Source organism: Takifugu flavidus, chromosome 11, assembly GCF_003711565.1.
Source record: "Takifugu flavidus isolate HTHZ2018 chromosome 11, ASM371156v2, whole genome shotgun sequence".
Lineage (NCBI taxonomy): Eukaryota > Metazoa > Chordata > Actinopteri > Tetraodontiformes > Tetraodontidae > Takifugu > Takifugu flavidus.
This window is the reverse complement of record NC_079530.1, coordinates 14,391,680-14,404,907: the sequence shown is the minus strand read 5'-3', so window position 1 is coordinate 14,404,907 and position 13,228 is coordinate 14,391,680. Positions and strand designations below refer to the sequence as shown.

The following is a 13,228-nucleotide window of genomic DNA, read 5'->3' as shown; positions in this document are numbered from 1 at the left end:
CAAAGGTAAAGAACAAAGTCCTCACTGTGGCACTCAAGCTGCATTTCAGTGAGAGAGTGTGTGTGTGTGTGTGTGTGTGTGTGTGTGTGTGTGTGTAGTCATCCCATGTGAAATGAAAGCCGGGAGGGGCCGAGTTACATCTCACTCGCTCTGAGAGACAGATGGAAACTCAGGTGCGAGTGCTTTTCCATTAGATCCGATTTTTGTGTACCGGTATTTCAGGAACGTCTACGGATGCATTTCTGCATTTCATGCCTTATTTATCTGTTGGGCTGGGACCGATGGAACGCTCATTTCTCCAGAATTTCAGTTTTAATTCAACGTTCGAGGCTGGAAACTGTTGAATTATAAATCCAATTTTGTGCATCGAAATATATTGAACTTCCTAATGCAGAGATCGATGACGGCATCGTTTGGGGGTTTGTCCACATGTGCGGGGAGGGGGGGCAGGAAGTTCTCTCTTTTCAGTCGTGTGCAGCATGACTGGTAAAACGGGACGTGAAATTCTCCCCAGGAGACTCTTGTGTGCCATTATCATCATTATATTAAAGCAAATATCAGCCCTCACACCCCCACTGCACCTCCTACCGACTGTCAGGGCTCAGCCCTCAGCAGCTCACTGATGTTTGAGAAGTGATGGTGTGTTGATGGAAACCAGGAACACCTTTTGGAGCACTAACGACCTCCACCAGGGAGGTTGTGACAGTCTGTCTGCTGGGAAAATAACTCAAAACCTATCAGCAGCTTTTAAGGACGTTTTCAGGAAATATTGATGATGGGCCAGAATTAAAACTTGGTCATGTTTTAGATTTTGGCGGATCCTTTGGAGGGATCTTTGGAAGAGCAAAGGTCAAAGGGCTTCAGTCATAAAGCCACCTGTTGCATGATATAACCTCCTACTGCCTCTATATATCTCTATACTGTGGGTGTCAGTCACAATGGGGGGACACGACCCGCTTGTTTAGCTCTTACTTCAGGCACGTTTATGTAACTGGAGCTACTGGCGACATAAATGTTTGCAGGTTGACAACGTTTGCGAAACAAATCATCCGTTAAAATGCTCTTAAAACCTCATTATTTTGATTCATTCATCTTCTGGAAATAGAGGGGAATGGCAACCATTGGAAAATCACTGAAGTCTCGGCAATAAAAAGAATTAAGACGCAATTTTGCAGTCACAAGATGAGCCTGATGCACCAGAACGCTCACGGACCGACACGACTGTGACCAGAAAAGCAGGTAATTCTGAAAAATGGAGCTGATTCGCGAGCGCCGGTGCCGAGCACGAGCGACACCCTCCAAAGGCGAGAACCTCTCTTTGATTATCGCTTATTGACTTCACAGTCAAGATCAAGCCGAGCCGGAACGTGAAGACTTTTATCAGGAGGACCGACCTCAAAGTTCCCCCAGATCCACGTGGATCCCGCACATCTGCCCCATCGTGCACGTGGCCTCAGCGCCCGCCGGCACTGGCGGAGCAAAGCGTTCGTTTACATGATATTAGAGCAGTTTTATATGGTTGGTTTTGACACCTATCAGCCGTGCACAAGCCCCCAGAGTGTGAGACAAGCACTTCATTGGTAATCATGTGGAGAAAACGTGCACGTTGTGGCTGAGCTGCCAGCCTGGCGTAAGATACCGCGATACATGTTGGGTATAATTACGATGATTTACTCTACGAGGGTTCAGAGCTGGGGGTGGCGTTCAAAGCCGCTCATCAACACAGAGACACACGGACAGCGGCAGCGTACAGGGTTGTCTGGCCTCAGCCTCTTGGACGGCGGTCCTCCGTCTTTCGGATGCAGCATGTAGAACAGACGTACCTTGTTCGCGTGCTTCTTACTCTGAGAAAGAAAGAGAAGCAAAAGAGTGCGTAAGAAAGCAGCCACATCTGCATTCATGAATAATATAATGACAGAGAAAATATTACATTTCTAATCACTGTTTTGCTCTTAATTATGTAATATAAGTGGCTCCCATGCTGAGCTGCATGAAGATTACACCCCATAATAAGCAGGAATAAATGCGATGCCGCTGCAGTTGCTGTCAATACCAATAAAGACGAGTGCACGTGCACGTGTGCTGAAGTGCTCTGCGGCGTTTTTATCTTTCTCTGACCTTCACATCATCACTACCTCCTCGGTTCCTCTATGACAGAATCTGCTCAGGCAAAGTTTTAGCGTCCACCAACAGTAATGTGTTTCTAATCCAAAGACTAGTTTATGTCCTCTCGTCTGCCCCCGGGACCCCCCCTCCCCCCTCCCCCCTCGTCCTCCTCGTCCTCCTCGTCCTCCTCTTCCTCGTCCACCTCAGACGCATCCTCACTTGTCAGACCGCTTTATCTCTGGCGGATCCTCGCTGATGCACTAACGGTCACGCGGTAGGTTGCTCTGGGATAGAGCGGAAAGTGTGGTCTTGTGTCGCCATGGTTACCCCGCGCTGACCCATGCTCACCGGTCTAATGGACTTTATGTGTCCCTCAGTCCCTGCGTTTTCTCAGGGACAAATCAATTTGGAGGAATCAGAAAGGGGCAGAACTCAAAAAATGTCAGGAATTTGTGACATTTATGTCCTCACGGAATAGTGTCCTTAATTTAAATGTGTTGGGGAATAAATTAAAGTCAAAGCTTTTAAATGATTAATATTTTAAACCTCATTAATCACATAGTCGCTGTGGATGAATCCAATCGTTCACAACTCGAAAATGTGCCTCATAAATATCAGTTTTCTATATTCTTTGTTGTGGGAATGAAACCTTTTAACAATAAATAATAATGAGTGGTATGTTTAGATTTTGCTCTTAATCCAGGACGGGAGGGCTCACTTGATTTTATAAACTTGCTTTTTAAACTCAATTCAATCCTAAAAGTTGTTTTTAAATTGATGTGATGAATGTAAAATGGAATAATTCATTCCTGACCCCAACCAAAAGCGTTTTCTCCTCCATAGGAGCGATTTGAATATTTGAGTGCTTTGGGCGATACTGATATGGAGATGTTCTCTCTTCCACAGATTTGGAGACACTGAGAATATACCATCATCAGTTTCTAAACTTGGGTCTTAGAACACCTGATAAACTGGCCTCAGAACTCCCACAGGAGTGTAAACATCCAAAACCTTGAACAAACAGGAGTCAGCCCAAAAACGGCTTTAAAAACATGTCAAAAAATCTTAAAATTGATCCTTAAAATGAACAGGAAGCCAGTGGATTGAGGCCTAAACTGAAGTGATGCTTTAAATTAGCACATCAGCTCCTAATAATTACTCAGAATTGGTTCACATGCTGATTTTAGCAGTCCAAATTTAAACATTTTAGCTAAGACAAACATTACAGTCAGCTCCCTAAATAGGTCACCACCGAGATTGGCCTCTTTGGATGTCCTGGCCCGGGATTACACTGACTGTTGTCCTCCAGACTGGACGTTTGTCCAACCTCCAACTAGAACACCAGTGGGGACATGCGAACAAGGTGGTCTGGCGTAATCCCAGGTTGGCCTTGGGGATGCACTGCTGCCAAATCAGCAGCACCAGAAGGGACGGCTGTCTTCTCATGACCTCCTGTTCAGACAGAAACTAAGCGGTCCCCCAGGTATGTTGGGCCGCACGAGATTAAAAAGATAATCCTCCATAGTGTTATCAAACTTAAGCTGCCTCCAGCCCTGGAGCTCCGCCCTGCTTTTCATGCCTCTCTTAAAGCCTCTTCCTCTTCCTCTGAGAAATTCCTTAAAAGCCTTGAGATCACAATGCCAACGAATCTTTCAGCTGATGTTTGGAAGTTTAAGCAGCTGTGAAAAACACCCCAGTCGACTTCGGCAGAAACGTTCTGTGCTGCATTGCAGCTGCAAAGACTCAATTATTCTATATTTGAGAGACTGAAAAGGCCACATTGACTTTTCTGCACCTGTTATCCTGCATTTACTGAATAAAATTAACCGAGTCCTCTTGAAATAACTCATTATTTGAATAACTGAATTCTTGCACCGTCCCCGAGGTCTATCTGACCTCTGCAGAGGCTTTTGAAAAGACCGACTGCGAGGCCCGATAACTTATTACCGGGCTTTCGGGGCGGTTTGGGAGGCAGACGGCAAATGAGGCTGGTGCACAAACATCCATAACTGTTGCTGCTTGATTCACTTCCAGTAAGAGCTCTGTGCTCATTAGCCTGCTTGTTAATCCCAATTGTGGTTCTGTAATCAAGGATGACCTGAATGCACACGCCCACACACACACACTCACACACACATTTTGAATAATGCATCCAGCTGATTATATAATAGCTATTTATTCAAATACTCATAGGGAGCGTGTCAAGAGGTATGTCAAATAAAATGTGTGTTTGGGAGCGAGTGTCTGGTATTAGCATGCTGATTTTAGTCGTTGTATAATGGATGAGCGCTGTTTTGGGCAGCACATGCTTAAACTGGTACAAATAAGGCCGATGCTGACGACACGGAGCAGGAATCTGCCTTTCAAATTAGCCCCATTTGAGTCTTCCCGTTCCGTCTGTGAGCTCTGGGTGAGCGCCGGACGACTCACCTCGTAGTGAGCCGTGCGCTGGGACTCAGAGATGAGCTGGGCATTGCAGATGTTACAGTAGCTCTCCGTGAATAAGCCTCCGTCCACCACATCCGCAGACTTCATCTTCATCTGAGACTGCACAGAAACAGGAATGTGATTAAAGCGCGGCCTGGAAGGAAATATCAGAGTCTTACAGTGTGTGTATTTGGTGTGCATGAGCGTGCATGTGTCCCATCTTCATTTTGGATTTTTTCCCCCTTCCCCTTCGCAGTGACTAACTCACGGTGGAAGTTCTGGCCAAAGCGCGTCGATCGTGTCCGTCAGGATTTTGGCTCCGGTGTGGGAACGAAGGGCCCTGAGATTTGGCTGCAGCTTCCTTCACTTTTCTTATCAGTAAACCTTTAAATAACCATTTTTTTATGCTGCTCATCATAACCACAGATGGGAATCCAATCATTTATAGTGCTTATCTGATGAATCACGACACCCCGGTCGGTGTTTATTTCCACTGTTGTAACCATGTAAATGTTCCATAAGTTATGTGTCCGGTGTTTAATAGAAGAGAGGAAACCATCCACAGTTCATCTGCTCATAAACCGAATCTGTAAATCTTGTTACAGCCGACCAGTAAAACCACCCAGACCTGGCTATTCCACACTGAGTGGCATTTTTCTCCTGTGTTTTATACTCTCTACTGTAATGGAAAAATAGTTTAATGATGTGTTGGGGGGAGGGGGGGTTCCTGTGTTCAATTTTCTGTCCTCTTCATTACGTGAGCCCTGCAGGCGCCGCTCTGACAGGATAAGGATGAGTAACTGGTCTGCAGGGAGCGGTCCAAGAACATCGACCGTTAAACTGGATGAGCAACGATTCGCGGGGGCTCGTAGGGCCACGGACGCTAACGAAGTCATTCCGAGTAACTCCGATTCCGCTTCACAAGATTTCCTCAGTATCTTGTAATTACCTCCCCTTCGAAATCACTTAAACACCTTACTGGTAGTGACCCGCTGTCCGGCTCACCTGTTTAGTGGAACTTGCACCCCTTAAAACGACATCAGCATCTACCTGATTGCAAACGATCGCCAGCGTATTTTGGAAGTTAAACAGACTTACTGGAGCACCAAGTGCAAAATGAATTCAATCACATTTAGCACATTATTCATCCTGGAAATATCCCTAATGACAAGCTAGACGTGCAACACATTACTACCTCCACAGTGAGGCATCCCATGAGACAATATGGAACAGACATATTATGCAAAAGAACACATTATGTTTGCTTCAGAAATTGTGCCACTGTCTTTTGTGGCATTAAAAAGACGCCATCTGTCTGCACGGATGGCAGCAAGGTATAATCAAGTCTATCTTTTAATCTTCCGGCTAATTAAAAGTGACTGCAACTCCAGAAATATCCATATATTCATAATATCTCAATTACCTCGGATTATTACATGCAAGATGGGAGATGTAGGCTAATTAATAGAGCCGATCTGTTGGTGAGATTAATTTTACGGCAGTCCCTGTGAAGCAGAAAGATGGGAAGGCTGATAGCGGGTAATAATATGAAAGAGGAAAGGAGAGAGGGAAAGGGAGGGGGGCTTCTCCATGATGTGGATTTAGAATCATGATTTAATGCCGTCACTATTGGGAGTTTGTTCCTTGGACAAGAGTCAGAAATGGTTTTAAAAATTTCAATTTAAAGGATCTGAAAGCCGATTATCTCCCAGACTGATGGGACACTTTGACCACAAAGAAAGTAGGAGCCCGTGTTCACAACACAAGCAACGCGAATGCTCTGGCGGTCCCAAACAGGTTGGATCTCCACTCCTCACCTCTACTGACCACCCTAGTGTGGTGCTGGTCCCAGAGCTTCCAGAGCTTCCACATGTCCAATATTACATTGAACCTGCTCTGACCATATCTTGTGATGAAATAAGTATAAAATTAATGCAATAAAAGGCCAGTTTGTGGTATTTAACTGTAAAATCAGTTTGCTTTCATTTACATAAGGAATATATTTACTACTAAGGCCCAATGTAACACATTTAAGATTCAACAGGGCTCTTGGTTATTAAAAAAGGACGGGAAAAGAGAAAATGGGTCTGGGTGAACTCCTGGTAGACTCGGTGGTGCTCTCACGGATGTGCGTTTGCTTCACAAACCAGTTGTTAAAAAAGGCATCGGGAGCATATTTGCAGCCATCAGACTGACATGAACACTCTGCAACATCGGGAACTGTGATTCAGCACGGATCAGGAGGATGATGTCATCTGTCAGTCACGTAAAGGTCATTTCAAACGCAGCACACCTCCGCCGGCAGTCGGGATTAGCAGATATCTGATCCAAACTGGAGACTGTTTTCTGCATGGGTGCCTTCAAATGAATGGAGTCCGTCACACTCGGCTCAGCATCGAAATGTTGATTCGAAATGTTAGGAGCTCGCTGAGAATACCGCATGATCACCAAGATCAAAAATAGGTGGCTAGAAAGAAGCTAAAAATATGGAAGAGTGGTATAAAACTGTAGCGTAAATTAAAAATACAGAAACTCAATCAGAAAGTCGCCCCACGCGCCTTTGGCACGGAAGCCTGAGGCGTCAGAAGACAGAATGAGCCTTCGGGGGAGTTCCATCTGAGACCGCATCAAGTATTTAACATGGATGTGAACTGTGAGCCGCCCTTTAAATCTCAGTCTCCAACCTGCCCGTTATTATAAAGCCGGCATCCAATCATTTTTGGACTCATCCTGAGAGGAGTGGAGCGCCGTCTCCGCGGGCCTGGGACATGAATTAGTTTGTGATATTAATTAAAGCACACAGGCTTTGAGTGAGTGATAGCCCCGCCGTGCTGACAGAGAGGAGGAGCATTTGGTCCAGGTACAGAGGCAGGCGTTTCCACTCCTCCATCTCTTGCTTGTGCTGTGTTTTGGCTGAGATTTCCCTGCCCTATTATGCATGCAGACGATGAAATATTGAGAGTAGCCTGTGAGCAAATGACCTTTCTCATCAGCCCCTGGTGGCAATAACAAGGAAAAGAGTCTCCCGGGTTAATCATATGGAAGCCTATATCACAAAAGACACTCTGTTCTGTAACTTTGATGTTTCGCCTTTCATTTCTCATTTCTCGCACCTGCTAATCCCACCTCAGCCAACGCTGCCTTCCCATCATGCCCCGCTCCCCCCACACTCAGCCATGCTGTAATATTAACGGCCTTCCCCTTTGTGCGGCAGCAATCAAAGGTAATAGACTGAGGGAATAAAGCCTTTAAAGCAGCCAAATCCACACTGGTTGACACTAAACTGCCTGAGCAGCTCTTTGTGCCGTTCCTGCTCGCCGCCGCCGCCGCCGCCGCCGCCGGCTGCAGGCAGAAACAAATTCAAACACAGACGAAGAGGAGGTTGGTAAACCTCAGCAACACAAACATCTCCGTTCCTGTCTGCGTGCGTTCACCTTCAAGTTACATAAAGACACAACCGTACACCCGTGCCGACCCACACAGGCTCCAGCTCTTCCCTTGATAAAGTCTTTCTGCTCCAAACGTTTGGGCTGACCCCGTCCCCAAAGATCCTTTCTGACATGCAGTCATTTGTTTAAGTGCACCCACGAGGCGAACTGCATCTTTTTAATGGACCTGCCGGAGTGTTTGTGGTCACCAGGTGTGTCGTCTCGGACCACGTGGGTTGTCTCCTCCTCAGAGAAAGGGTACGAGTTGGTGCTGGCGAACCTTCGGCCTCGGCAGTATCCCGACCCTCTGTTTCTCCATCAAATCCAATTTGACTGAAAAAAAATGATCTTTATCTGTGGGGCGGGGGTGGGGGATGGCCACAGATTGAACTCCATAAAAGAGGTCATCGGAAATGTCACTTTGTAATAGCAGATGGAGTTTTTTTCCCCCACATAAATGAGAAATTACTCTCCCATTTTACTGCCATTTAGGGTCGTTAATGACCTGTTTCATCATGACACAGTAATAGATCGGTCCTGGGGAGAATGTCACTTCATGAGGATCTGCTTTGACTGGAGGGCTTCGACTGATTATGAATAAGTATAGCATGCATGAGAGAGAAGAAACCGCTGGGAAACAAGCATCGCTTAGAAACTTGCAGATAAAAAGGAAACGACAATGATCGACTTTCCTTCAAAAAGCTTTATTTTTCCTAAATAAACCATGAAGTCTGTGGTTGTGACAGAGGATGTGGAAGGGGAAACATTATCTTTCTCACTTGATAGTGAAGTTTTACAGATAAACGATTCATCCTCCAGCATCTGCATCATGTTTTCCCCATTTTTGCATATGTACACTTGCCTGAGTACAACCCATCACATCTCTCACTCTGTGTGTGTGTGTGTGTGTGTGTTTGTCAGAGTTGCTCAACCACACACTCTTATAGGCAAACTAAGTTAATGAGCAGAAACAAAAGGCTGACGTTTGTGGGATCTTTATGTCACTGTAACATATGGAAGCCGCCCGGAGACTCTGCAGGGTGGCAGCAAAACTGCTGGGGTATGTCTCTTCAATTAGCCGCTCGTTTTAACACTTTTGTACACTTTGTGCAACTTAGTCCCTCTTAAAAGGGAGTGTTTTCACACTGAACGCTAGCTTTTCTGTCTACGGAGTCAGATTTTCCATGCAGATGCACCTCAAGACAAAAGAAATGAATTATCCAAGAGGCTGAGCTGGAGCAGGACAAAAAAATATTACAAAGGTATCGGCACACTATAAGGTGGGCAACAAATCGGGTGTAAAATTGCACTAAGCTGAACAAGTAAAGTAACAAAGGCGAGAGAAAAGGCCTTTGTAATGGCTTTCCACTCTGCACATCTATCAGTCCTCTCTCACTTCCCTTTGTTTCCACTATCGAGCAGAGAAGACAAAAGGCACTTTTCTCTCTTGTTAATTGGTGAAATAAGCCCCCTGCTATAAAGCAGGTGTATAAATAGTATAATTCGGTACAATACATCTGGGGATTAACGACGCATCGCGCTCCTGAAGGGACACGGACATAAATATCTCGCATGGCCGTCAATCAGTCGGTCTGTGAGCGAGTGTGAGCCACCGTGTCTGCAAGCATCTATAGAGGAGACAACAAATAGAACAAGAAAGCAAAAAAACCCCGAAATCATTAAGCAAAGAAAAATAATTGCCAGAGTTAAGCTGCAAAAAGTGACTTTGAGCTGCTCTTCAGCAGGTTTGCCATCAGTCATATTAGATATTAGATGTGTGTGCGTGTGTGTGGGGGGGTAACCATTAAATGAATCAAGCATCAGAATCAAATCAATGGCTCTGTCCCCGTTTGGGGGACATGTTGTTCGTCTCCTGTGATTCGCACTGGACACTTTCTCCAAATATGCAGTGTGGAGGAAATTGAAAATGTCCCCATTTCATTTCTGCACTGTAGCAGCCAAACCCCACACAGGGCTGCAGCCGTGTGCTGCGAAGATTATTACTTTACATACGTGCGTGCCGAGACATGTGCAGGAGCGCCTGCTGCGAGAGTGGAGTACGGGCGTGCACACGCTGGCCTAGATGGGGTGACCTTGCAGCGCGCAAATAAATGGGATTTAAGGGATGCGTCTCATAAACCTGCAGCTCTTGTTATATTTGTTGTGGGTGTTTGAAAAAGATGTATGAAAGCTATAAAAGGACGCAGCGTCTCACTAACATTAGCAACATTTTCCCTCAAATGCTATGTCGCCTCCCTGCATTCATGTGATTGTCTCCCTTTTTTCTTCCTAAAAACACATAAATCACACTGTGGGGGGAAAAAAGAAAGAAAAAGTACCACTTATTCCAAGCGTGCTAAATCTGATGACACAACTGCGATGGCATCTGCTTTGTTTGAGAGAAAGAAGCTCTGTGGAGGAGGAACAGCACCAATACGGCCACCAGACACAGTTACAATATCTGCATCCTGCAGGGAGGCTCAGTGGGTGGCCCCAAATGAGTTATTATGCAGATATTAATGAATGTACACTCAGAAAGGTCAACTGGCCCACACATTGATGTACACGGGCGCGCGTGCGTGCGGATTAACGCAAATGGACGTGCGCTCACATGAAGACAATCAGCAGAAAGGTCACAGTATATATTGTGTTAGGGGGGATTTTTAAAAGGCGATATGATGCCTGTTGCTAAGGAGATCACAGAGAAGAAAAATACACACACACACACACACACACACACAGGCACACACACCTACACACGATGCCCTATTAATCCTAAAAAACTAGAGCAACCATGTTTTTCCTCGATGAGACAGAAATCAGCTGCTCCTTTTCACGGGCATAGTGAAACATCCAGTGTTTACAGAAACGATGCACCACTCAAGGTCACGGTTCCTTCTGGTGTCGCTTCTCTTTAGAACAGAGTAAGTCGGGTTTCAGGGAGTCAGAATCAAACAAAAATGGCCTCGTACAGTTAGAATGCTGATGCTTTGGAAGACAATCAACTCTCCAGACCAATAAATGAATGGCAAGTTCTATTCTATTCTATTCTATTCTATTCTATTCTATTCTATTCTATTCTATTCAGGGCTCCGCAGCCGTTACCTGAATAAGCTCACAGTAGAAACCAGAGCACACTGATCAATATACAAATGAAATATGAAGCCTCAGAGCAGCTCACATGTGAAATAAAATGTCCTGTTGCAGGTTTAAAAAGATGTGCTGTTTACTAGATTCCAGGGAAATCCACAAAATGAAAAAAACAAACCAAAACAACATCAGTGATGACAGATTCAGAGAAGAAAAGTGGCGCTTCTTCTGATAAACTGCATGTTTGATTATCAGAGTCCAGCAGGTTGGCAGGTGGCTGCTGGTTGGGGGTGTTAAGGCCATTTACAGAAAGTTGCTTCCAGGCTTTTCTCAACCAACATCTGCCACACCTGCAGCGACCTCCAGGCTGACCTAAGAGCTCATGTCAGACACGAAACGCCACTTGGTGCTTCAGCTCTCGCTGGCTTCAGATCTGTTTCAGCCAGCATTTGTCACATGTGAAGAATGTCCAGCCTGTCTTGCACTGGGTGTCAGAGCCAGTATAAAACCAGCTCAGAGTCTTTAAACAGCTCCCCCCTTTGCTCGTCGTGGGGACCGACCCCCACACCCTCACCCACCCAGCGCCCGCTTGCAGGGTCTCACAAAAAAAAAAAAAAAAAAAACAGAAAAGAATTCAGCCAAACTTTGCTCTTGCTGCCGCTTCACTGGCGATCACGGAGAAACTTTGAAAGTGAGGGACGGCTGGTATCACGTCTTAGTGACAGCTGGGGTCAATAAACAAGCCCAGCAGCCAATATTCTCTGCCAGGTCCATCACTCACCTTGCGCGGCGGCTCCGGCTCTCCTCCGAACTGGCAACCATCCGCCAAACGCCTGTTGTAATCCTCCAACACACTTGGACAGGACAGGACCTCCAGGGCGACGAGGGGTCCGGCTGGCCGGCTCTGTCCACCAACGCGCCGCAGTTTAAATCACACAGTTTGGAGGCTTCTGGTTGAGCAGATATGAAGGAGGACCTGCTCCTCTGAGCTCCTCTGCGCGCCGTCGTGATGCGCCGACTCTGCTCCGTAGACTGTGGAGGGAAGAAGGCAACGAAGCTCTGTTGATATCATCCGCCGCTACCGCGACCAGGAGACGCGCAAGAGAGCCAACAAAAGCAAAGTTAATATTCCGGCATGAGAGGAGAAATCAGGAGAGACACAGAGAGGAGGAAGAAGAGTGTGCAGCTTTTCCCGGGATGAATGAAAGACAGCAGCCTCTCTCTCTCTCTCGCTCTCTCTCTCTGTCGATGTGTGCGCGTCCGTGTGTGTGAGAGCACCGAACCTAATGCTGGACTTGTAAAGTGAGTGAGTGGGAGCGCTGGTCGAGTGGGCTCCAGCTCACCCACAGGATTGATCAGTGTCATCCTACGTAAATATGAAGGAAGAGTCACCATTCACTCATCTGTCTGTGCAGCCAGTTGGAGCTGAATGTGCACAGCATGCACGTGCTGGGATTTTCTATGCAAATGGGAGATTTCAATGCATCCCAAATGGGTCGGGTGCAGATTCTCACCCAGGATAAGGCGGCGGTGGAACGGTCTCTTTTGTTGTCCCTGACAACACGCAGCACATGGTAATAGCGTATGACGGTGTTACACATGTAATAAGCAGCCGATGTCACAGCTGAGGCGTTTCTGCTTTGGGCGGCACCACTGACACTTTCAGGTCAAACACAGAGGCGGATAAAATGTGAACATGACCGAGGCTGCATCATCCTGTCCAGTTGACTCTTTGGTTTTAAAGCACAGACTAAAAACACGGAAGCATCTATAAGCAGAGGCAGGAAAAGCCCTCTGGGTAATGCCAGCGTTCCTGTTTTCCTCCTCGGAGATCAGCCGGTCGTCCATGTCCCCACTTCTGGAAGCCGTGCTGTTTGTTGCCTGACGCGTCAGACGTAAACAAAAAGTGAGCGGCCGCAAGGCCTCTTTAAAGGGTTGTGTGAGCGTGTCCTGTCCACGGTTCCCTGTCTCCTCCTCTTTCCGTGCTCTGATTCCCTGGAGCTCAACAACCAGTCAGTTGATCTCTTGCCTCCGCTGGCTCTGACACCAATTCTCTCCACCATTACTCGTCTCGTCACCCTTCAGATGAGTGCAAACTGGTGTCATAGATGTTCTCTTCTTCCTCGGGAAGCAAAGTCTCATCTGAGGGTACAGCAGGGGATTTTGAAAACATGAGA

General features: G+C 46.4%; 1 protein-coding gene across 2 annotated transcripts in view; it reads right to left on the bottom strand.

Moving 5' to 3' along the window:
- The window catches only part of zgc:171482 (zinc finger protein), a 30,302-nt gene extending 17,887 nt beyond the window's left edge, over positions 1–12,415 (bottom strand). The window contains exons 1-3 of one of the 2 annotated variants that reach the window (XM_057047985.1): positions 11,833–12,415; positions 4,537–4,653; positions 1,824–1,844 (exon numbers count right to left, since the gene is read on the bottom strand). In XM_057047985.1, the coding sequence (XP_056903965.1) occupies positions 1,824–1,844; positions 4,537–4,647 (132 nt within the window). In that variant the 5' untranslated portion in view covers positions 4,648–4,653; positions 11,833–12,415. Of the gene's footprint in view, positions 1–1,751; positions 1,845–4,536; positions 4,654–11,832 lie in introns of both variants that reach the window. The other variant, XM_057047984.1, reaches the window with a different exon arrangement.
- Between the last annotated feature and the right edge of the window lie 813 nt (positions 12,416–13,228).